The sequence below is a fragment of the Bos mutus genome, chromosome 14, assembly GCF_027580195.1.
Source record: "Bos mutus isolate GX-2022 chromosome 14, NWIPB_WYAK_1.1, whole genome shotgun sequence".
Lineage (NCBI taxonomy): Eukaryota > Metazoa > Chordata > Mammalia > Artiodactyla > Bovidae > Bos > Bos mutus.
This window is the reverse complement of record NC_091630.1, coordinates 20,965,204-20,991,113: the sequence shown is the minus strand read 5'-3', so window position 1 is coordinate 20,991,113 and position 25,910 is coordinate 20,965,204. Positions and strand designations below refer to the sequence as shown.

The 25,910-nt window shown below is 39.5% G+C and overlaps 2 protein-coding genes across 3 annotated transcripts in view; one reads left to right on the top strand and one right to left on the bottom strand.

Annotated features, from left to right (window-relative positions):
• Positions 1 to 16,292, bottom strand: part of DCAF13 (DDB1 and CUL4 associated factor 13) — a 29,099-nt gene extending 12,807 nt beyond the window's left edge. The window contains exons 1-7 of one of the 2 annotated variants that reach the window (XM_070383077.1): positions 16,117 to 16,291; positions 13,369 to 13,568; positions 12,349 to 12,456; positions 8,222 to 8,311; positions 6,478 to 6,633; positions 2,778 to 2,855; positions 1,033 to 1,115 (exon numbers count right to left, since the gene is read on the bottom strand). In XM_070383077.1, the coding sequence (XP_070239178.1) occupies positions 1,033 to 1,115; positions 2,778 to 2,855; positions 6,478 to 6,633; positions 8,222 to 8,311; positions 12,349 to 12,456; positions 13,369 to 13,568; positions 16,117 to 16,186 (785 nt within the window). In that variant the 5' untranslated portion in view covers positions 16,187 to 16,291. Of the gene's footprint in view, positions 1 to 1,032; positions 1,116 to 2,777; positions 2,856 to 6,477; positions 6,634 to 8,221; positions 8,312 to 12,348; positions 12,457 to 13,368; positions 13,569 to 16,116 lie in introns of both variants that reach the window. The other variant, XM_070383078.1, reaches the window with a different exon arrangement.
• A 98-nt stretch (positions 16,293 to 16,390) lies between these two features.
• The window catches only part of SLC25A32 (solute carrier family 25 member 32), a 32,482-nt gene continuing 22,962 nt past the window's right edge, over positions 16,391 to 25,910 (top strand). The window contains exon 1 of the mRNA XM_005899365.3: positions 16,391 to 16,866. Within this exon, the coding sequence (XP_005899427.1) occupies positions 16,710 to 16,866 (157 nt within the window). The 5' untranslated portion in view covers positions 16,391 to 16,709. The remainder of the gene's footprint in view (positions 16,867 to 25,910) is intronic.

The following is a 25,910-nucleotide window of genomic DNA, read 5'->3' as shown; positions in this document are numbered from 1 at the left end:
ATTGCCTTCTCCATTCACCTTATAGGGATATTGGAAAGATAAAGTGAGCTAATGTCAAATGCTTCAGCAAGTTTTAAAGCAGTATATAAGAAATCACAAAATTCCATCCAGGTCAAGAACATAAGGCTGCTAAGTTACTCCTTTACAAAGAGTCACAAATAAACATATCTGTAAATATTAAGGTAAAGACTGAAACTTCAGGTTTTCCTTTCGTCTTACTGAAGTAACAGTGGTGGCAGGTAGCATGACAACATGAGTAACAACCACCTGCCTCCACATTTTGCAGGCAGACATTTTTAGGTTCTTAAAACATGTATGATTCAGTCATTATTTACTGATATATGGTTAATGTCAGGGATTAGCCAACTTTTTCTGTAAAGGGCCGAATAATCAACATTTTTGGCTTTGTGGGTCATACGGGCTCTGTTCCAACTACTCAACTCAGGCATTATAGCACAAAAGCAGCTATATTCCATACATAAATAAATGTGTCTACGGATGACCTAGAGATTGTCATACTGAGTGACGTGAGTCAGAAAAAGAGAAATGTACTAATGTATAGCATATGGAAGTCTGCTCACTGTTATGTGGCAGCCTGGATGGGAGGGGAGCTTGGGGGAGAATGGATGTATCAAGATGTATGGCTGAGTCCCTTTGCTGCTCACCTGAAACTATCACAACACTGTCAATCAGCTATGCGCCAATACAAAATAAAAAGTTTAAAAAGTGAAAAATAAATAAATGTGACTATATTGCAATAAAACTTTACAGAGACAGGTAGCAGACAGCACTGAGTCCATAGATCAAAGTTTTATTGTCCCTGATCCATATCATTTTGAAAACTAAGAATACTTTTTAAGAAGCACTTCTCTATTTTGGGAAATCTTTTTTTTTTTAATTTTAAGCAAAACAAATGGTAATTTTCTAATGTGTATGAAAGAATACTACCTAGGAAAATATATTTCATTAATAAGACATATACAGTTGAGTCACTTCTGATAGAAATTAAGTTATAAGAAAAGGGAAACTTACTTGTAATCCTCGTTTGCTGCAGTAAAAATGAATGCTTCCATAGGGTTCCAGCAAATTGTATTTGTTCTCATATCTAAGATGACCTGAGAAACATACACTAACCCATTACTATGAAATTAAGTCCCTCTAAAATGAATAAATTCCTACTTCATTTCCTTTTCTTCATTTTTCACTGATTTAAGCAAATACTTCAGTAAACACCTATCATTTGCACAGAATTTGGCTCAGTGCAATAGGAAAAGAAAATCAATAATTAGTTTCCTGAACACACAGGCAGTGCTAAATATTGAAAAATATAAAAATGCTTAATAAATGGTCCCTTGACCTCAAAAAGCTTATAGTGTAGTTGGGAAAATGAGACATATGTAAGAAAAGTTCAACCCCAAAGTTGTAAAGTACAATATATTATTAACAACTGAGAAGGTAGGGTTGAAAGTGGCAGAAACTGCTATTTATTAAACTGGTCCTTTGGTGCAGGGGTGGAATCAAGTAGGAGATGGAGACTGACGTACACGCACTACCATGTGTAAGACAGACAGCTAGTGGGAACGCCTGCTGCACAGAGCAGGGAGCTCAGCTTGGTGCTCTGTGATGACCTGGGTGGGTGGGATGAAAGGAATTCGGACGGAGGTCCAAGACGGAGAGGATGTATGTATACACTCAGCTGATTCACTTGTATAGCAGAAACCATCACAACATTGTAAAGCAACTATACCCCAATAAAAAAGACAAAAACCAAATAAACGAAAAACTAGCACTTCCATGGTAACATTCTGCTAAATGCTTAATGTTTTATTCTTACCACTGGGCTGTGAGGCAGTTATTAATATCACCATTTCACAGAAGAAACACAGATTAAGTTACCTGCTTAAAGTCTTAACACCAAAGTTCATGCATGTTATTCCCACCATATGACATGGGTGAGTGAAATTTGGAAAGATTATTCTACTTATTTAGCTCAAATGTCAATCAATATATTCTACTTCTAATATTTCTGAATTTAGTACATGTTATAAAAATGATTTGATAACAACAAAAATATTAAAAGCATCTCTGTTAGGTATGGCACAGAGATGTCTATGATAACAGACCTGAAGTCCATTAACAAGGCATAGCTCTTCTGGTACTCTCTCAATTCCAGCACTTGCAATCAACTGTATACTCGTTTACTTATAATGGCACTCGTCTCTTTACTAATAGTATTCCCTCCCTCTTTATAATCAGCTTAAGGTTTCATTAACTCTGATATCTAAGTCCTGGAATGACTGCTTCAGAACTGCTGGGAAATCTGACACCTTGAACAGGATAGTGCCTGTCTAAATAAAACGTCAAACTGGTACCCACTGGTGTGTAACTAAACAAATAAAGGTGATTATGTGAATTAGTTATAAAACTTTCTGGAATAAAATACCATGTGTGTCACTATGATAATCACAGGGCCTGACTAATAGGATGCAATACTGAAGAACTTTCAATTCATTGAGTACAAACTAGATGTCTACAATATTCTGGCAGTATGGCAAACGGAAGACTGGAAGAGAGTAACTCATGGAAATTGACGGGTCTCTAAAAAGCAACAGGGAACTGAGGGAATGCCACTATGACCACTTGGGTTCTAAGAACATCTCTATTAAAAAGAATTTTTTTTTAATTCTGAAAAAACATTTGCTCTGTATTTTCAGTCACTCGATTCACAAAAGGATGCATTAACAACTATATAAAGTAAAAGACAAATTGAAACTCACCTTTTTCAGAGGAGTAGCTTGTCTCATATCATATAGTACTATATTCCTGTCAGAAGCACAACTTCCCAAGAGAAATGTCTAAAAATAAGTGTAACAATTATCAGTTAAAAGCCAGGTTTGGCAGCAAACCATGTCCATTCCTGAACAAATGATTTAATTACCTTTAAGATACAAAGTTCTAACACTAAAGTCCATTGTAAGAGGGTACAACAAATCACTCATAATCTTGGCAACCAAAGCCAAAGATCTTCATGATTAAATCCCCATGCCTGTATTTTAGATGTCTGAGATGTAGGTATTCTGCATTCTATTTTATAACAATATATTTTACTTACCCCTTCTTCACTTAGACCTGTTTCCTGTTCTTCCATATTATAAATAACACTTCAGTAAACATTTGAATACATTTAGATCTTCTTTTCCTAAGGGTAAGATTTTAGTAGTGGCATCACCCTAATCAAAAAGTATGAATAATTTTATAGCTTATGCTATTTAGAGGTAATGGTTTTTCCAGAGTTATAGCAGTAAGCGTTGCAATGTGGAAATATATTAATTTTACTACACTGGGCGGCAATATTAAGTATCATATAAAAATGCCTTCTGTAACCACAGATGCAGAACCCATGGATTTGGAGGGTCAACTGTATAAATTATTGCTTTATTAACAATTAGACATTTCCTCATGGTTATTAACTCTGTATAAACTAGGCCTGTCCTTTGTCCAACTGTGGTTTCAAGATGTTTCATATATTTATTTGTAAGTCAATTATAAATGTGTCAAGTGGTTACATGATTCTTGGTATTAAGTGAAAATAAGCTCTCCACCTTCCAATGGAATCCCAAATCCCACCCCTTGTAGCACCGTTCCTCCTCACCCATTGTTCCTGATCTAACTCCTGTCTTCTGCTTATATTATTCCCACTGCAAGCATAAGAGGAACCAGAAGAGTTACTTACTACACTGCTATATAGCCACATTTGTGTATACTCTTTTTAAACTGCTTCCTCTGAGCTTTTCCCCTACTGAATGACTCCTCTCAACCTTTCTTAGTTTCTCATTATTTCACTCTAAGGTCTGACCAGGTACTGTTTTCAAAAAGTAAAGACCTGAATTTGAGCAAAGCAAAAAATTCTACCAAGAAGGAAAGCTGATTTTAATGCTGTAAAATGTAGCAATTCTCAGAATAAACTTTTGGCTTTATCAGAACCCTCAGCTTCAATATTTTTACAGAAAAATAATTAGTGATGATTAGAGGAGACAAATACACTCCATTTGTTCACAGCAACATGCCCTCCCCATTAAGTTTAATAAAGGGTCAGGGTAAGAGACATCCACACCATTTGCTTTTACCACCAAGTCAAGGTCATATGGTTAATAAAACACACATACACACCTAGCTGAACAAATAAGAGTTTTTATACATGCTAATTTGAGAAACATGGTTGCTAGGTCATCACTAATCATTAATTATGATTTTAGGATTGGCCATCAGCTCTACTGACACAGGTGTTCACCAAAACAGAGAAACAAAAGATCTCCTTTACCCATTAGGGAAGAAATCAGTATCTGTTCCGTTTTCGTTTTTTTTTTAACAGCATAACACCACCATCTTAAACTTGGGTAGCACCTTTTAAAAATATTCACATATATTATCACATTTGACACTTGCAACAAACCTAAGAAGTACACTGGAAGACATAATTAATCTCATTTTAAAAATAGACAAATACAGAGAAAAATTATGACTTGTGAAAGGTCAACACAAAGGCGTACTGGCAGGAAATATAGTTCGAGCCTACGTCTGCAGCAAGGTAAGACATTAAATTTTCTCACAGGTCACCTGTGTTTGTAGCCTGCTTCTGCCCAGTGGCACTGTGGCCTGGTCTACAAGGCTCACTTCGCCAATCAAGGGCAACTGAGGGAAGGGAGATGGAGGGTGGCGTGAGGAAGATACAGACAAAACAGACAGATATTCTGTCCCAGCGATTGGCAAACTTTTTCTGTAAAGGGTGATAGAGGACATAGTTTAGGCTTTGTGGGGCCATATGGTTTCTGCAGTTTATTAAACTCTACTTTGTAGTGCAAACTCAGTTACAAACAATACATGAGCTAAAGGGCACAGCTGTGTTCCAGAAAAAACTTAAAAATAAAAACAAGGAACAGGCAGTGGCCTCACAGACTATATCTTGCTAACCCCTGCTCTAACCCTGCAGCTTCTCCCAGAAGTGTGTTTACCAGTGTGGGCTGAAGGAAGGGGTATCCTTTGACTGATTTCTCAGCAGGACTTCAAAGCCAAGTTCACATCATACTACAGCATCTCACTCTTTTATAAAAATACTTTTATTTTTATAATTTCATTTGTTTATTTTTGGCTGCGCTGGGTCTTCTTTGTTCTGCAGGGTTTTCTCTAGTTGTGGTGAGCAGGGGCTCTTCATTGCGGCGGCTTCTCTTGTTGTGAGCACAGGCTCTAGGGCACATGGGCTTCAGTAGTTGAGGCTCCCAGCCTCTAGAGCACAGACTCAATAGTTACTTTCTGGCATGTGGGATCTTCCTGGATCAGGGATTGAACCCATGTCTCCTGCACTGGCAGGTGGACTCTTTACCACTGAGCCACCAAGGAAGTCTTATACCCTGCTACTTTGACTCAACCTTTTATTCCTCCTTTTGTCAATTAGAGTCTCTTAAATGCAAAACTTGCAGATGAGAATTTCCTCTGCGACCACCTAACAAGATAATCTCCTGGTAACTTCTAAAACCAGCTCATACACAGTGATTTCCTTTTCTTCCTTCAGGAAAAGGCATGTCAACTGAGTCTTCTAGACACTGAGTTTATCAGTTACTATGCATTCAGAAAAAGCTCAGGGAAAGGCCTGGAGTCCAGGAGCTGGCTTAGCCTTCAGGGCAGCCTCCGTTACCAAGTTTGGACCTAAATAAACAATAAGGAGGCTAACCTCTAACTCTTCCCTTAGATCTGGAAAGAATTAGGAATCACAATTTAGTCTTCTGAGCGAAGAAAAATAGAATTATAACGAATTATCATGTAGTAGAAAAATAACCACGCATATTATTTGGAAGCACTGATGTCCTTGTAATGTACAAATAATTAAAGAAAACAATGCTCAACACTTCTTCTTCTGACCTCCAACAGAGTTAAGAAGAATTAACTTTTTTTTTTTAAAGGTAATCTGTGGAACATGGGGCTTCCCTTGTGGTTCAGCTGGTAAAAAATCCGCCTTCAATGCGGGAGACCTGGGTTCGATTCCTGGGTTGGGAAGATCCCCTGGAGAAGGGCAAGGCTACCTACTCCAGTATTCTGGCCTGGAGAATTCTGTTGACTGTATATAGTCATGTATAGTCATGGGGTGGCAAAGAGTCGGACATGACTGAGCGACTTTCACTTTGTGGAACATGAGTGCTGAGGGTACAAATAAAACTGAAAGTTTCTTAGGACCGTGTGTGCTTGAGTTCTACCCCCACGACCACACGCCTCTCACAATGCTGAACACCAGTGTCCGGGGCTAAACTGTGGTCAAGCATGTCGAGACCTGACCAAAGAAAGTGGAACTCAGACCAAATGGGAGAACACCACTAAAATTCAGAAAATTCTTGGATCACATATTCAAGTTCTTCCTGAATAGAGTTGAAATTATATGATAATAAAGAAACAATAAGAAGAACATATTTCAAAAAGGAGCATTACCTCAATTGGGTTAAATTTAACACTGCTTATACTGTCAAATCCCCAAGTCATTGAACATATAGGACTGGTTCTTTGTTCATCCCAAATGTCTACTTGCTGTCCACATGTGGCAAAAACAGCTTCTCTCCAGTGATGATCAATTCCTGTATACACTGTCTTTAGAAGCAGAGAGGTTGTTACAGATGAGTCTTTTCATTGGTACTTCAACTCTACAGAATAGTATCTTAAAATATATTTCTCTACACTCTCATGTGCTTAAGAAAATCCCTGTTCACTAAGAAATTTCTTTAAAGCCTTTACTTAAAGGAGAAAATTCTACCATAAGAAGTGATGTTCCTTATCATACATTCTGGGAATAAAGAAAAATGTTAACATGGGATGTATTTAATAAAGTTTGAACACATAGCACTGAAGTAATTTTTAAATCTTACTGGGTATTGAAGGATCTTGGAATCAACTAATGAAACACAAAAGGTAATTTCTAAAAAACTTAATTCCACATTTAACATATAAAATACTGAGTCCCAGGAAAGAAACACAGATACAAACAACCATATCAAAATTTGGAGAGAGAAACAAAATTAGCAAGTGTGGATGCTAAGGTTGTTAAAAGCAATAAAATCTCATAAATTTGGTATTATTTACTTAAAATATGTGACTCATCTATTCAGGGTCAGATTAAAGTCTACCTTTGTACTAGACAGTAAAAAATGTTTGGAAAGCAAATTAAAGGCCACTATTTAGCCAATACTTTAAGCTCTTAAGAACTCTTATCAGCATCTGCAGATTTAGAATTATTTCTATTCAAGTCTCTACAAACTTCTGCACAGTAAGAATTAACCCCCAGTACCACAGCGAAGGGGTAACACTAAATATTTCAAAAATCTTTGGAACTCCTAGCGAACGGACATTTTACAACAATGAAACAAATTTTCTTTCAGGAATTACTAATTTTTTACCATCTGCAAACTATTTCCATTTCACACTAATATACCACCTCCACATCCCTCAAGAACATTTAGATCGACCATTAGAATTCAGCAAAGTCCTGATCATGGGCCAAACCTCTCATTAAAAAAAAAAAAAAATTTAGAACTTCTTGAAGCCTAAAGAGCAGAATCTAAATACACACTAAATACTAAAATGACAAAAAAATTTTAAAGATGAAATATTTAAAGATTAATTCTAATTTTAGAATTTCCCTTAGTATCAAAACATAAGGATTAAAAAACATAGGTAGAGCAAATGATCCAAATAATTAAGCTATAACTTAAAGTTATAACTAAACTATATCAAGTGATTTGCAGAATGCTGTTAAGAAATGTAAATAAGATTTATATAGAAAGCACACTATTAAATTTATTAATTTCCTAAAGAATACTTTCAAGTAAATGCTGAGCTCTGGGAAAGATCCATGATATAAATGAGAAGCTGAAGCACTGTTTTTTTCTGACCTTTTATTTTATAGATTTCCCCCCATGTTCTCGCTATAGGAAATGCTCCACTGCCTCCTCTAACTAAAAATAGAAACAGAACCCTATTGCAACGAACACCAAAGAACTGTTCAAATTCTTTAACTGCAAAGACCCTTTGATTGCATTAACTATTGCTTAAAACAGGTAAAGTATTGCAGCCTAAACTGTCTGATTTCTTACACCTTTTTATGAAATTGAAACTATGAAATAATTGTAGGTAAAAGAGAAGAATGTTAGTAGCCCAAGTATGGGTCAATTTATTTTTGTACCTTTCCTAATATTGTATGCAATGGCTCCTCCTCCTCTCCACAGCTTGGTCCGTCCATTTTCCATTGCTTCACAGTTTTGTCATCACCAACCTAGAAATATTTACAATGATAATGAAGAACAGTTATAAACGGTAAGCTTGCCAACACATACATCAAATTATAAACATCTTTAGTTTAAAAAATAACATATACCACATTCTTCCAGTAAAGTATTTATTGATTCATTTATGTCCCACCTTGTTAAAGATTTGTGATAAACATATAAAACGCATAAAATTGAAAATAAAATACGATGAATAGAGCAAAACAAGAGTTAAGGGTAGAAATAATATTACATCATAAAGATGGTAAAAGCTGCATGTTGTAATAAGGATGACATTTCAAATTAGGAAGAAAAATGAATTACAATAAAATGGTATTGTGAGATCAGGTTAGTCATTTAAAAAGTATGAACCAATGTGACACCTGATAAAAAAATATAATTCCAGATAACTTTAAATGTAAAACATGCAACAAAATCCATAAAGATACTAGAGACAAGGCATTTTTATAATCTTGGCACGAGAAATGTCTTTCTTTGTATGACTCAAAACTCTAGAAACTATCAATATTAAGGCAGAGGTTTTCAAACTGTAAAATGTAGACTTCTGAAGGATCCTGAGAATTTTTCAGGAGTCCATTAGGATAATATTATTTTCATAATGTTAGTATAGGCATTGCTTGCCTTTTCACTGGCCCTGACGATTACAGAGATGGTGAAAGAAATGGTGGGCAGAACTGCTGGCACCTTAGCCCAAATGAAAGCTAAGGAAACAAACTTCGGTAATTCAGACTTTGGGACATGGCAGATATGTTCAAGATGTCACGTAAACATCGATTTTACTAAATTTTTTTGAATATGTTTCCTCAAGCAAGGAAAACAAATGGGATTCCATCAAACTAAAAAGCCTTTGCACAGCATAAAAAAACTATCAACAAAGTAAAAAAACAAGATATCTGCAAACAATATATACAATAACGGATTAATATGCAAGTATACAAAGAACTCATACAACTTGACATCAAAAAAACTCAAAAAATAGGCAGAGGCTCTGAATAAACATTTTTTTCAATGATACATAGATGCCAAATAGGTACATGAAAAGATGCCCAACATTACTGCTCATCAGGGAAATGCAAATCAAAACCACAATGAGGTATCACCTTATACCTGTCAGAATAGAGAATGGTTATTATTGAGAGAGTCAATTCCTAGGTAGGTTGATAAGAAGTACAGGGTCCCCAAGGAGAAGGAAGGAGTCCAGAGTCCTTTAGGAGGAGAAAGGGGTCTGGGGATCTCAAGAAGGAGAAAAGGACAAATGTTTTTTTCCTACATTGCTTTGTCTTAGTCAATATAACAATATATCTTGCTCCAGGATATGTTTCTCCTTCTTAAGAATCTTCTGACTAATCCTGTCATCTTGAAATCTATGGGAGTGGGTCTGGTAACATCTTTCTATCGTTAGTTCTAATCTTGTTAATTTAAGATGTATGTTGTGGGAGGGGGTCTGGTAAAAGCATATAAGGCCTTGCATAGACTAGTGAGCGAGGGTGCTCTCTGGCCCCCTTCTGTGTCCGTGTCAGAAGCTTTCTCTGTCCCTTTTTCACTTTAGTAAAACTCTGCTATACAAAGTGATCAAGGCTTGAGTGATCAAGGCTTGAGTGATCAAGCCTGGTCCCTGGTCCTGAAGCTAAATCTTCTTCGGAGATCACGAATCTGACATTATTCACGGTAAGCTATCATTATCAAAGCCAACAAGTAACAAGTGTTGGTGAGGATGTGGAGATAGGGAACCTTTGTGCACTGCTGGTGGATGTAAACTGGTAGAGACACCATGGAAAACAGTATGGAGGTTCCTCAAAACATTAAAAATAGAACTACCATATGATCCAGCAATTCAACTCCTATGTATTAATTGGAAGAAAACAAAAGCACTAATTAGAAAAGATATAAAGATATGTGCACCCCTATACTCACTGCAGCATTAGTAACAATAGCCAAGATAGGGAAGCAACCTAAGTGCTTAACAACAAATGAATGGATAAAAAAAATGTGTTCTATAAACATAATGGAATATTACTCAGCCTTAAAAAAAAAGAATGAAATCTTACCATTTGAAAGAACACTGATGGACCTAGAGGGTATAACGCTAAGTGAAATAAGTCAGAAAAAGATAAACACTGTATGATTTCACTTACATGTGGACTCTAAAAAACAAATGAATAAACATTACAAAATACAAACAGAATTGTCAATATAGAGAACAAATAGGTGGTTTCCAGCAGAGAGAGTAGTGGGGAGATGAGAGAAGTAAGTGAGGGAGATTAGAAGGTATGAACTTCTAGCTGCAAAGTATGTGTAGAGAGTGGAGTATATAGTCAAAAACTACGGATATCTATGTATGGTGACATATTGCAACTAGACTTATTGTGGTGATCACTGTGAAATGCACAGAAATATTATCACTATGTTGTACACAAAGAACCAACCTAGTATTTTAGGTCAATTATACTTCTAAAACAACAAAACAAACTTACAGAAGAAAAGATGGTATTTGCGATTACCACAGGTGTGGGGTTGGGGCAGTGGGTATTGGAAGAAGGCAGTCAAAGGTGCAGACGTCTAGTTATGAGACAAAAAAGTGCTAGGGATGTAATGTACAATGTGACAAATATAATTAACATGATTGTATGTAACATAGGAAAACCGTTGAGACTAAATCCTAAGAGTTCCTATCACAAGAAAAAAACTTTTTCTCTATTTCTTTAGTTTTGTATCTATATGAGATGATGAATGTTCAGGAAGCTCACTGTGGTGATCACTTCAGGATGCATATAACCACTGTGCTGTACACTTTCAACTTACGTGGTGCCAGCTACACTGCAATAAAACAGTTTCTAATTCTAAAAATAAAAATGTTGTTAAACCTAACAACTACTTTCAATTATTTTCACTCTCCAGAGTTGACTCTATTATTGCTTATGCAGACTATTAAAACTGCCTCCAAACTGATCACTCACAGCTGTCAAATTAATCCTCTCAAAGCTCAACTCAGACTCCGTCATTTTCCTATTAAAAGCTTTCAATGAACTTTCAATATCTGCACACCACAGTAGATTGTTTGCAAAGGCCAAAGGTAGAAATAACCAAAACATCATTAATGGATGAGTGAACAGACAAAATGTGGTATATACATACAATGGAGCATTAGTCTTAAAAAGGAAAGAAATTCTGACACATGGTACAAAAAGGGTAAGCCTTAAGGACATTATATTAAGTGAAATTATCAGACACATAGGGACATACAGGGACATAAAGCACAACAGTAATTACCAGGTAAATTACTCAAGGGTAGGAGGTAAGGGTGAGAGATGTGGAGTTACAGTGTTTAACAGTTACACCTATCAGTTTGGAAGGTGAAACAGTCCTGGAGATGGATAGTGGTGATGGATTTACAATGATGTGAATGTACTTAATGCCACTGAAATGTACACTTAAAAATGGCTAGAATGGTAAATTTTAGGTATATTTTATCATACACAAAAATCCTTCAATGACTTATTGCTAACCGACAAAGGAAGTACAAAGGACTCATCTTGCTTTAATCCCACTTCTAACTGTTCTATAGGATATTAGTTCAGTAATATGTATTTGGGCTTCCCAGGTGACACTAGTGGTGAAGAGCCCGCCTGCCGATGCAGGAGACCTAAGAGACGTGAGTCCAATCCCTGGGTCGGGAAGGTCCCCTGGAGGAGGGAATGGCAACCCACTCTACTACTGCTGCCTGGAGAATTCCATGGACAGAGGAACCTGGCTGGCTACAGTCCACTGGGTCACAAACAGTCAGAAATGACTGAAACGACTTAGCACACACACATGTAATATGTAATTAGGTATAAAAAATTTTAAAGTATGGGAAAGGCTGGATTACATAAAGAAAACCAAAACTTATCTGAGTTTTAATGTTATTTTGCATTGTGAAAATCAGAAAGGGCCTTGGATCACATAAATGAACTCAGAAAATATTCAACTAGATTAGTTCTACACATGTTGAAAAGAGTTAATGACCTAACTGTATTATACTTACAGTAAAAAAAGATGTCCCACAAAAGCGGGTACATATTCCTCGTACAAAACCTTCATGTGCTTGTATCGTACGAATACATTTTCGTTTGGTCAAGTTCCAAATTTTAACCTATAATAAAACATACTAGGAAATTTCAGTGAAGTATAAATAAAAAATGTTCAGGCACAGAAGTATTACATTCCAAGAAAAATAAGTTCAACACTTTAAAGGCTGTAAATCACTCTACCAGATGGCTAAAAACAAAATCCTCTAGATCAAAATAATGCAATGCTGAACCTTCCTGGTAGTCCAATGGTTGGGGTTCTACCTACCAATGCAAAGGACACGGATTCAATCCTAGTCAGGGAGGATCCCACATGGCACAGAGCAACTACAGAAGCCTGTGCACCCTACAGCCTCTGCAACAGGAGCCACTGCAGTAAGAAGCCCCAGCACCACAACAAACAGTAGCCCCCTTCCCCACCCGTGGCAACTAGAGAAAGCCCACACACAGCAACAAAGACCCAGTATAGCCAAAGATAGAATAAATAAATAAATAAAATAATTTTTTTTTAAAATTTCACAGAAGAATGTCTGTTGGGCACATTGGAAAAAAAAAAGCAATGTCTATGGATACGAACATCAACAAGCAGAAAACTGAATCTCTTAAATACTCTGTTGATTCTAGTGTAAAAGTGCTTTAAAGCTTTTCTTTCCTTGGCAGAGTGGGAAATAATTGTGTTGAATTGTTAATAACATACTCTGTGAAAAAACTCACAGCTAAATATCTGTATTGTAAACATGCCTTATTACTTACTGTCAAACAGCCGAAAGCGACTACATTTTTAATTTCTTAGGTTTAGATAAGAAACTACTGAAGTTACTGATTCAAAGAAAATTTAGTCTTGAGAATTAAAAGAAAACAGGACATAGCAAAATGAAATCAAACCAATTAAAACCCACAGTAACTCACAATTAAAGGAAGAATATTTGCAACATAACTATTTTCAGTTTAAAATGTCAGTGTTTAGTGATACTTGCCTCTCCATCACATGCCCCAGAAAGGACAGTAGCCAGGCTCTTTGGATTCTTTGCCAAGCAATTGACTCCATCTCGGTGACCATCCAGGGAGGCAAGGAATGGTTTTGCAAATACCCGTTCCAGTTTGGTAGCATTTAAAGCTCTTATATATTCTCGTGGGACCTCAAAAGGATGTAAGGTAGGATCATAGTTTCTTGGAACTGAAATAAGAATGATTTCTCTTAATAAAATAATTCACATTTAATACCTCCTGTGGTATTCCTTGGCTAATCATTCAATATATTATTCAATAAGCCTTTATTAGGGACACTGACTATGCAGAGGACTAACACTAAAAACATTGAAGACCTTTTGTCCAGAACCTTTCCAAAATGACCAGAAAGTGATACAACACATACATCTTGCAAAATAACTAGACTCTATACACATACACACACAACTTTTCCTTTTCTATGTCCTACTACGCTCTTCAACTGGGTTATAAGCCTTCACCTGCAGGGCTTCCACTACATTCTTCATTACATTTCTTATACCGAGCACAAAACAAGTGCATCATGAACATTTGCTCAACTGACCTCTTAAGCTCCTTACTGGGTGTGTGTATGCATGCTAAGTTGCTTGAGTCATGTCTAACTCTGTGCAATCCATTGAACATAGCCCACCAGGCTCCTCTGTCCATGGGAATCTCTAGGCAGGGGATCCTCTTGATCCAGGGATCAAACCCGTGTATCTTGCATTTCCTGCACTGGCAGATGGGTTCTTTATCACTAACGCCATCTAGGAAGCCCCCTTACTGGGCAGGGAACACTAATAATCTCCAGTGCTGATCACTGTACTGATAAGTATACAATGTAGTGATGATGATTATACTATTTATTGAGCACTTTTAGTGTCTGATTTTGTGTGTGCGTGTTAGTCGCTCAGTTGGGTCCGACTCTTTGCGACCCCATGGACTCTAGCCTGTCAGGCTCCTCTGCTCATGGAATTCTCCAGGCAAGAATGCTGCATTGGGTTGCCTTTCCCTTCTCCAGGGGACCTTCCTGGCCCAGGAATTGAACATGGGTCTCCGCAGATTCTTTACCCTCCAAACCACCTGGGAAACCCATGTGAACCCTACACATCCTTTAAAAAAAATTCAGCTTAAATCTTGTATCTTCTATAAATTTTTCCAAATACCCATAATTATGCACACCTCTAAATTCAATGTGGTCAACAATAAACATTCAACAAAGATACATGGAACACCTCCCATATACCACAAGCACTCAGGACATCAGAGCAAACTCATGGTACATATTTATGTACGTTGTTCTTATACATTTGTATGTTATCAGCTATATTACCAACAGAGTTTTACAGATTCCCTGATGCCCACACCCCAGATCTATGAGTCAGAATACTCAAATAAGTATTTGAATACTGCACAAAATTTACAAAGACCACTTAAACAAAAAAATCTATAACCAACCAGTTACCCATTCCTTCATTCAGACATTAATAACGCAACTACTAGGTGCCAGGTGCTGTCTAAACACAGGGGCCATAGAAACAAACACGACTGGGCCACTCTCTGCAAGCTCAATCTGATCAAAAAAAAAAGACTGATAGTCACAATAATAATGAGACAATGTAATAAACACTCTGATATTAGTATAAAAATATGAAACAGAAGCATAGGAGGGTGCCTACATGTGTACAGGATGGGGGGAAATCTGCAAGGGACAGTGACTGGGTAGAGGTGTGTGCCATCGCATGCCTGAAATGCACACAGACTAACAAGAGCACATGTACACTAGCTGTGGGAAAAGTAGTCATCCATGAAAGGAGAGAGGAAGATGGGACCAAGTTCAAGGAGTAGGGATGATGTCAAGTCCGAGTGACATAATCTACTTTGCATTTTAAGAACACTGTTGTTTTGATACTTAACCCATAAACATCTTGTGAGCAGAGACCATTTAGTTAGCATTGCTCACAATATATACTGATAAGCTATATGACTCAATCATACGGAAATATTGTTCCAGCCCTATGGAACACCTATGGCTCACCCCTACCTCAAACTCCAAAGATATGGCCCTTCTCTTATGCCTTAAGTTTATTCCTGCCTTAAGGCCTTTGCACTTGTTATTCGCTTCACTTAGAATAGTCTATTCACACATGCTTGGTCACTTACCTATAATTCATTAAGTAGTCAGCAGGTTAATGGGGGAACAGACCAGCAGGTTAATGGGGGAACAGACCAGTACAGATAAAATCCATTAATTTCATTTTAGTCATTCCCCCACTAAAGTTCTCCACAAGAGTTTTTAAGAGAAAACTGACGGCTTTAAGTGTCACCTTTGTCTGTTCCCACATCCCGAAGTACGTAACTTTAAGTAGCAAAGTTATCGAAAGTTAGAGTAACAAGGAGAGGTTTAAAGATGTTTGCTTAATTGTTAATTCCTTCACAATCCACGAGTTTGGCTCATTCAAGTCCACGTTCCCCCCAACAGGACCCTGAGAACATTCAGAGAGCAGCAGCTGAAAGCGGTGTAGACGGAATCATTTCCCCATGTAACTAACTTGCCACTGACCACTAGACAAAAGTTATGAGGAAAGGGATTTGAAGAGCCAGAAGCGTTTTATAAACCAAGAGCCTTAGGGAAAGAAAACAGGTAAACAACGCGAGTGGAACACCAGCCTCCCCTCCCCGACCAGCTTTACTCGGTGGAGCCCAGGCCGGATCCAAGGCTGTCTAACTTGTCCCACCTCGCTGTAAGTCCAATTTGGTTTCGCGTACATAGTGGTCGGGGTTCCGACTCAGCATCTTCACCTTCATCTTGCTGCCAGTTCTCCAGGGATCTCACAACCCTTTCTCTCCCGGGCCCAGTTACCGCCACCACAGCCGCCTTCTCACATGCCACTTCCGCTTCTTCCCGACTACTTCTTGTCATGTGACTTCCGCGGAGCGGAAACCGGCTTCAGGTGGGCTCTGCGGCGCTCCGTAGTCGTGCGGACAAAGGTTGGCCGGGGGCGGTGCTTCATCTGTGTTCTCAGATCCGCGCAGTTCAGCCTAAGCCCAGCCGCGGAGGTGGGCGAGGCGGGGCGGGGCCTTGACCGAGGCTCCCTGCCCCGCTGCCCACTTTCCCTTGTCCGCTTGACGTGCGGCGGCGCCTCTCTAGTCAGTCACTCGTGCGCCTAGGTCTCTCGGCTTCACCCTCGCCTCCACGAGTGTGACTCCACGCGCGGGTGCCGGAAGTGGGCTCGTGCCCTGCGGTTTCTGCTCCAGCGCGGCGACCGTCGCCACGGTGGCGGCCACTGCATCTCGTCCCACGCCCGCGGCATCAGCGGACCCTGAGCCCATGACAGGCCAGGGCCAGTCGGCGTCCGGCTTGTCGGCGTGGAGCAGCACAATATTCCGCCACGTCCGCTACGAGAATCTGGTGGCGGGCGTGAGCGGCGGGGTCCTTTCCAACCTCGCGCTGCACCCGCTTGACCTCGTGAAGATCCGCTTCGCCGGTAAGAGACCAGTCAGACCCTGGGCTTCTCCTTGCGATCACCCGGAACCGAGTGATAAAGATGCAGAGGGAGGGCTTCGTCCTCACCTGCCTCTTGCGTACTGCAGGCGAGGCGAGAGCTAAAGAATACTGTTTGCCCGGGCTCCTGTGGGGCCAGATTTGAGGAAAGGGAGTCTGGTTTAAGTGGTCTGGCTGCCGGCGTCCCCTTTCCCCCGGTACTGAGGGATGAAGAGAATGGATATAAAAGTCTGAGAAAGGCCCTCATTGGTATAGAACGTGGAACTCAAAGGCATGCTTTATAAAATAAGAAAGGATTGATCACATTTCAGGGCTTAAAACCTCACACGTGCAAATCGTTCACCCTTGGAGATACAAGAACCCGCCACCCCCCACCCCCACCCCCCAGCCTTTCGAAAGTTCGCTTCACACCACCTAGCTTTTAGGAAAGGCTTTCATTAGTAAGCCTTTTCCCGCTCACCCTCAAATCGCAAAGAATGGAAAAGGATTTTCGCCATTACAAAAAGAAGGCGAAAATGGAGAATAGCAAGTTCAGCGTTTGTTTTGCAGCAAGCCCTAGAGAGGCAGCGTGCACCGCCAGCAGCACGAATGGCACCGCCAGCTCCTTTCCCGAAAACCACACTCAGCATCTCAGCGTCAATCAATCATAGCTTTGAACTGTTTCTGTGAGCATCTGTGCTTTATCTGGATTTATTTTGTGCATCCTTTAGCAAAGTGCGTGTTAAGGTAATTGCTCCTTCACATTATGCACTTTTGGCCTATATTAACTCTTTCATGCTTTACTTTAGCATAGCCGGGAAACCTGTACTTGGAAATCTTAGAATAGACACGTGTTTGCCCTGTGGGCTGTGAGGGAAATCCTGGAGTAGGGAGGAATCACATTGCTAGGAATGGGGTTGGTACAGAATTCTCTTGAAACTTTGTTGTTGTCGTGTGTAGTATGGTACGGGTCCTTGTGAAGGAATAAGTAGCTAGAATCCAAATAGTATAGGCTTTTGTTTAGCTTTATTGAATTAAGTGCACTAAGTGAATTAACTGTATGGAAATTAAGAAAATAATTTAAAAGTTAAACTCAACATAAAATTCTGAAAAAGATAACTTCAAAAAATGTTTTTCATAACTTTATTTGCAAACTATTTTCTGGTATTTCAGTTCTCTTACTGAAAGTGGGGTCCAGCTACTCTCGTCTCAAAAGCAAATAAAGAGGCAAAGTTGATAGAAAGGAAACTTTGCTTTATTTTGGAGGTTTGAACTGGAGGCAGGGGCAGACTCATGTCCCAAGGCTGAATTCCCTCCCTGCAATTGACAATCAGTGGGAAAGGACGTTTATAGGTGGAGGAAGTGGGTTACATGTAAAAACAGCACAGGCAGCCAGACAGTCTTGTTGAAATTGGTCATGCAGCATAATCTTGATTGTTTTAAGTACAGCAAGTCTTCAGTTCAAGGGTCCATTTGTTCTCATTTCTTTGAGACCAGTTGTGGCAGCTAATGTCATGGCTACAATTTCGGTCATCATGTAATTATCTTCTGCCACCAGCTGGGTATTTCAGTATCTATCAGTTCAGTTCGGTTCGGTCCAGTCGCTCAGTTGTGTCCAACTCTTTGCGACCCCTGAATCGCAGCACGCCAGGCCTCCCTGTCCATCACCAACTCCCAGAGTTCACCCAGACTCACATCCATCCAGTCAGTGATGCCATCCAGCCATCTCATCCTTTGTCATCCCCTTCTCCTCCTGCCCCCAATCCCTCCCAGCATCAGAGTCTTTTCCAATGAATCAACTCTTCACATGAGGTGGCCAAAGTATTGGAGTTTCAGCTTTAGCATCATTCCTTCCAAAGAAATCCCAGGGCTGAGCTCCTTCAGAATGGACTGATTGGATCTCCTTGCAGTCCAAGGGACTCTCAAGAGTCTTCTCCAACACCAAACTTCAAAAGCATCAATTCTTTGGCGCTCAGCCTTCCTCACAGTCCAACTCTCACATCCATACACGACCACAGGAAAAACCATAGCCTTGACTAGATGAACCTTTGTTGGCAAAGTAATGTCTCTGCTTTTGAATATACTATCTAGGTTGGTCATAACTTTCCTTCCAAGGAGTAAGCGTCTTTTAATTTCATGGCTGTAGTCACCATCTACAGTGATTTCGGAGCCCAAAAAAATAAAGTCTGACGCTGTTTCCACTATTTCCCCATGTATTTCCCATGAAGTGATGGGACCAGATGCCATGATCTTCGTTTTCTGAATGTTGAGCTTTAAGCCAACTTTTTCACTCTCCACTTTCACTTTCATCAAGAGGCTTTTGAGTTCCTCTTTACTTTCTGCCATAAGGGTGGTGTCATCTGCATATCTGAGGTTATTGATATTTCTCCTGGCAATCTTGATTCCAGCTTGTGTTTCTTCCAGTCCAGCGTTTCTCGTGAAATACTCTGCATATAAGTTAAATAAGCAGGGTGACAATATACAGCCTTGACGTACTCCTTTTCCTATTTGGAACCAGTCTATTGTTCTATGTCCAGTTCTAACTGTTGCTTCCTGACCTGCATACAGATTTCTCAAAAGGCAGATCAGGTGGTCTGGTATTCCCATCTCTTTCAGAATTTTCCACAGTTTATTGTGATCCACACAGTCAAAGGCTTTGGCATAGTCAATAAAGCAGAAATAGATGTTTTTCTGGAACTCTCTTGCTTTGTCCATGATCCAGCGGATGTTGGCAATTTGATCTCTGGTTCCTCTGCCTTTTCTAAAACCAGCTTGAACATCAGGAAGTTCACTGTTCACATATTGCTGAAGCCTGGCTTGGAGAATTTTGAGCATTACTTTACTAGCGTGTGAGATGAGTGCAATTGTGCGGTAGTTTGAGCATTCTTTGGAATTGCCTTTCCTTGGGATTGGAATGAAAACGGACCTTTTCCAGTCCTGTGGCCACTGCTGAGTTTTCCATATTTGCTGGCATATTGAGTGCAGCACTTTCACAGCATCATCTTTCAGGATTTGAAAGAGCTCAACTGGAATTCCATCACCTCCACTAGCTTTGTTCGTAGTGATGCTTTCTAAGGCCCACTTGACTTCACATTCCAGGATGTCTGGCTCTAGGTCGGTGATCACACCATCGTGATTATCTGGGACATGAAGATCTTTTTTGTACAGTTCTTCTGTGTATTCTTGCCATCTCTTCTTGATATCTTCTGCTTCTGTTAGGTCCATACCTTTTCTGTCCTTTATCGAGCCCATCTTTGCATGAAATATTCCCTTGGTATCTCTATTTTTCTTGAAGACATCTCTAGTCTTTCCCATTCTGTTGTTTTCCTCTATTTCTTTGCATTGATCACTGAAGAAGGCTTTCTTATCTCTTCTTGCTATTCTTTGGAACTCTGCATTCAGGTGCTTATATCTTTCCTTTGCTCCTTTGCTTTTCGCTTCTCTTCTTTTCACAGCTATTTGTAAGGCCTCCCCAGACAGCCATTTTGCTTTTTTGCATTTCTTTTCCATGGGGATGGTCTTGATCCCTGTCTCCTGTACAATGTCATGAACCTCATTCCATAGTTCATCAGGCACTCTATGTATCAGATCTAGTCCCTTAAATCTATTTCTCACTTCCACTGTATAATCATAAGGGATTTGATTTAGGTTAGATAATACTGCTTAAAGGATATAGCTCAGAATATTATCTATAGCCCTTGAAGAGAAATGAAAGGTCCTTGACTTTGCTTAGTGATACACTATTAGTATTTGGTCCTGTTGTCCTTTGCTTCTTTATTTTCTCACTTTTTCGATTAAACTTATTTGACTAAAGTTTTTCTACAGATAGAAGGCTGGTGGAGGATGGAGTTGGAGGAAGGGAAGGACTAGACTGTCCTGCTGTATTTAATTACTACAAGTTAAGGTCTACCTTGAGAATTAGATCTGCAGAAGTGGTTTATCTCATAGAGTTAGGAGATTGTCTTCTGTTCACTTATACCTTAGCCTTTTAACATTTGTATAGGTTATAGAAGCACCTACATAAAGTTCTTGCCCTCAGGAAACTTACATTGTAATTTTAGGCTTGCTGCTGCTAAATCGCTTCAGTCTTGTTTGACTCTGTGCGATCCCATAGATGGCAGCCCACCAGGCTCCGCCATCCCTGGGATTCTCCAGGCAAGAACACTGGAGTGGGTTGCCATTTCCTTCTCCAGTGCGTGAAAGTGAAAAGTGAACGTGAAGTCACTCAGTCGTGTCCGACTCTTGGTGACCCCATGGACTGCAGCCTACCAGGCTCCTCCATTCATGGGATTTTCCAGGCAAAAGTACTGAAGTGGGTTTCCCTTGCCTTCTCTGAATTTTAGTCTTGAGACTCATTCAAATAAAAAATAACTGTAGACAACATAAAATTAAGGTCAAAATGGAATAAATCCAATTACCAAAACAGGAGTAGTCGTAGACTGTTAAGAAAGTTACAGATTGATGATGGCCATATTCTTCTGTATCTGTAAAAGTCTGATTAGTCTTGAGGTTCACCAGAGAAGGACTAAAATTTTGACAGCTGGAGAGGAGATAAGAAGCCATTGAAAATTAGTGAAAATTATGGAGGGTTCTCCCTAGAAGAGAACCCACAAAGATATGTAATTTCCATGGAGTTCCATACATGCACAAATAAGAATTACGACAACAAGGAACATTCATTGAGTGTTTACTTGCAATAAGAGCAATGAACTAAGAACTTTTCTTGCATTAGATCATTTACTACTCTGAACAACACTGTGAATTTATTATTCCCGATACACAGATGAGGATAATTGGAGTTGACTAACGTGCCCAAGTCGTAAGTTATCTGAGATTTGCAATCTGAGATTTGCATCTACATCTGAATTAGGTCTAACTCAAAACCCTCTGGCCCTTAAGCCTTACCCCAGGAATTCCTGGTAGACTGTAACTTGAACATGAAGGCAGGAATTCTGGATTTGGCTGCAGGTGCAGACCTATATGACTTGGTATTTCTCAATTTTATGTAAGAGCAAAAGAGGTGATGGTTGAGATGATCATTTTAGAGTGCTTGGCCTGGTGAGTTTAAGACAGTCTGCTGTGGTGCAGACTATGCCTGAGAAAAGGGGATTCTTGTACCTGAGAATATTGGTAATATTAATTAAATGGAGAGCATATTAGGAGACCAGTAGGACTGAAGTGATAGTTAAGATAATCAAGATAGGAGGACAAAATTAAAGATCTAGGAGTTGAAGCAGGACTGTGTAACAAGAAACCCCCAGTGTGGCTGTGCCCGGCACAAGTGTGGCTGTGAAATGGTGATAGAAAAGAAAACTTAGGAAGATGGATAACTGAAATAAAAATATTATATAGTTGACCGACCACCTGCATTAATGCTAGGATTTTTAATGCTTTCATTAAAGTAAGCCCTTTTAATAAAATTATAGTACCTAGTGATAGGGATGTTAGTCTTGACCATTAAACCAAACCTGCAATATTTCAATGAGTTCAGGTGCAAATTGGAATTCAGAGGTGTCCGCAATAGTCGAAGGAGTAGAAATCATTTTCTTTGAGAAATAACTAAAGGAACTAGTTTAACTTAGGACATGGAAGGGACTTAAGGTATTTAGAGAACTGCCATGTGAGAAAGGGTGCCTTATTGCAGGTAATCTGAAAGGCAGAGGTTGGGTGGAAATTACAGGGAAGCAGGTTTTGGCTTGGCAAAGTGGGTGGTGCTCAGAAGTGAAACTGGCAGTGAATACTAGTGGTTCAGCAGTTGGATGACAACGGCTAGAAAACATTCTTGTGTTGGGTGGAAAGGTCACTTGAGGTGATTATTGAGGCCCCTTATTACTTCAAGATACCATTTTAAGCCATCAAGAATGTTGAGTGGGTGCCTCAACAAAGAATGTGAAGTAAAAATAGTAATTTTCTAAATTAACCTGAAATCCTAATAATGTGTAGATTAATCTAAGGAACCTAAATGTAGAGCGCCCTTAACGAGAATAGCATACAGTCAAGTTTTGTATGTATATGGTATTGCAGGACCTGATAGCATAAATAATAACTTACTGACTGCTTGCTATGTGCCAGGCATGCTTTTAAGACTTGCTTTATATGTATTAACTCACTTAATTCTCTCTTTTATGAGAGTTTGTTTCTGTTATTTTTCTCCATTTTGTGCATGAGAAAACTCAGGCACAGAGTAATCTAGTAACTTACTTGGGGTTACAAAGTGTTGAAATAGGGATTCAAACTCAGGAAGTCTGATTCCATAGCTTTTGCTGTTAGACTGAAACCCTAAATGGGTAGTTTGGTATATCTAAAGGGTAAAATGCTAGAGGTTGAAATGAAATGATTCCAGAAAGTTAAGCTTCCAGATTGACACATCTTTTATGCCATGTAAAAATGGATGTTAGGAATGAGATCAGGACTGTTGTTCAGTTGCTAGGTCATGTCTGACTCTTTGACCCCATGAATTGCAGCACACCAGGTTTCCCTGTCCTTCACCATCTTCCAGAGTTTGCTCAAACTCATGTCCATCAAGTTCGTGATGCCATCCAACCATCTCATCCTCTGTCAACCCCTTCTCCTCCTGCTTTCAATCTTTCCCAGCATCAGGGTCTTTCTTTTCCAATGAGTCAGTTCTTCTTATTAGGTGGCCAAAGTATTGGAGCTTCAGCTTCAGCATTAGTCCTTCCAATGAATATTCAGGACTGATTTCCTTTAGGATTAACTGGTTTAATCTCCTTGCTCTCCAAGGGACTCTCAAGAGTATTCAGCACCACAGTTCAAAAACAGTTTGAGATCATAACTGGAGTTGTAGAAACCAAAGCATGAGGGTAGAAATTGAAACTACTTAGTGATTGAGAGACTACCCCTGTTGAGTGGAAAGAGTGACTAAAAACCAGCTTTTAAAGGATGGATAGGAGAGAAGGAAACTGCAAGAAAATTTAACGGCCAAAGAAGTAAGAGAAAAATCAGAAGAGAGTGGAACTAGCCCAAAGACGTATGTTTTAGGAAACTATGTCAGATGCTGGTCAAGGGATAAAAAGAGAGAAATTCCAAAGTGCACATGGAGGTCTTTAAACTGCAGTAGCAGGTGGAGGCCAAACCAGCCTCCAGTGGATTGAGAAGCAACGGAGGTGAGAAAGTCCAAGCTGAGATTGTAGTTTTCTCTTCCAGAAGCTTGACTGACAGGGAGACACTGGGATCTGAAAGGAGACACTCAGGAGATGAGATGTTTGAGTTTTTATTTTGTTGGGAAAAAACTAAAAATGAAGAAGAGATTCAAGATGGAGGCAAGAAGATAATTAGTGAGATTTCGAAGGGGTTCTAAGCAAAGAGAATCTAGAGCAGTCTCTCTCAAACTTTTCTGGCCACAACCCTCAGTAGGAACTTTTTTTTTCTTTTTTTTCCCCAAAACTTTTTCTTTTCTTTTGGGGTATAGCTGATGAACAATGTTGTGGCAGTTCAGGTGAACAGTCAAGGGACTCAGCCATACTTATCCATTCTCCTCTAAATGCCTCTCCCATCCAGGCTGGCACATAACATTGAGCAGAGTTCCATGTGCTATACAGTAGGTCCTTGTTGGTTATCCATTTGAAATATAGCAGTGTGTACGTGACCTTCCCAAAGTCCCTAACTATCCCTTCCCCCCGGCAATCATAAGTTCATTTTCTAAATCTGTGAGTCTCTGGGAAATAAATTTTTATCTTTGCTATCTGATGCGAGCACACACATATTACTGAAACAAGTTTCATAAAGCAATACTTACTCTTACTGCTTGTGATATCATTTATATTGTCTTCTACTCCAGTCTCTTGGTGGTGGTGATTTTTGTTTTGTTCTTTTTTTTTTTTTTAATAATCTGCTCAATCAGTTTCTGGACCCATCTGCAGCTTTCAAAATGCTGAGATAGAGTACAAGTAGAGGGGATTGGTTTTATTTATTAAGAGGGACCAGCTCTTCAGTGTGACAGAGGAAAGGAGGGATAAAACTAGCATGCAACAACTGAAACAGGTTGTAATAGGGTAGTTAAAATTAGTGTCCCCTGTCTGGGCTCCCTCTTGCTCAGCAAACTTTTCTGTCTTCCAGTTACGTCTGCTGGGCTTCCCTTGTGACACAGTTGGTAAAGAATCCCCCTGCAATGCAGGAGACCTGGGTTTGACTCTTGGGTCAGAAAGATCCCCTAGAGTAGGACATGGCAACCCACTCCAGTATTTCTTGCCTGGAAAATTCCGTGGACAGAGGAGCCTGGTGGACTACAGTCCATGGGGTCGCAAAAAATCACACACGACTGAGTGCACATGCACACGATTGTGTCTGTTGGCATCTTTTAGTACTTTCATAGGCCACTGTAACAGTTATGCAGGAAGTATTTAGATATAACTACAAAATTCTCAGTGGCAAGTGTTTTTGAGACAATTACGAGGCCATTTAGGCCAAAATATTCACTGTATTTTATTTATATAGCAATTATAATTCGACTTTAGAGAGGCCCAAATTCAGACCCTCTTCATCTCAGTAACTGTGCAGTCGTCTCTTGTTTTCTTGCTTCCAGGTTTTCCACCTTCAAATGCATTCCCCCCAGGGTACCAGGGTCTCCTTTCTAAACACATATTTGATTATCTTAGGTACATCTGAACCCAAGTTTGAGAAATATGGGACTTTGATCGTAGGTTTGATCATAGGCAAATGTTCTTTTGTGATTTTCAGGAATGTTTGCAATTATCCTGTCTTAGTCTGCTAGGGCTACCATAACAAAATACCACAGGCAGGGTGGCTTAAACCACAGAAACTGATTTTCTCCTAGTTCTTGGGGCTTGAAGTCCAAGATCAAGGGACCAGCAGGGGTGGTTTCCAGGTGGAGCCTTTCTCCTGGGCTTGCAAATGACTGCCTTTTAACTGTGTCCTCACAGGACCTTTTCTTGTGCATATGCATTCCTTCTGTGTCCTCCTCTTTATAAGGACACCAGTGCTACTGAATTAGGGTCCCGCCCTTAAGATCCCGTTTAATCTTAATTACCTCCCTATAGGCCCTATCCTTATAGGGCCACAGCCTTGTCT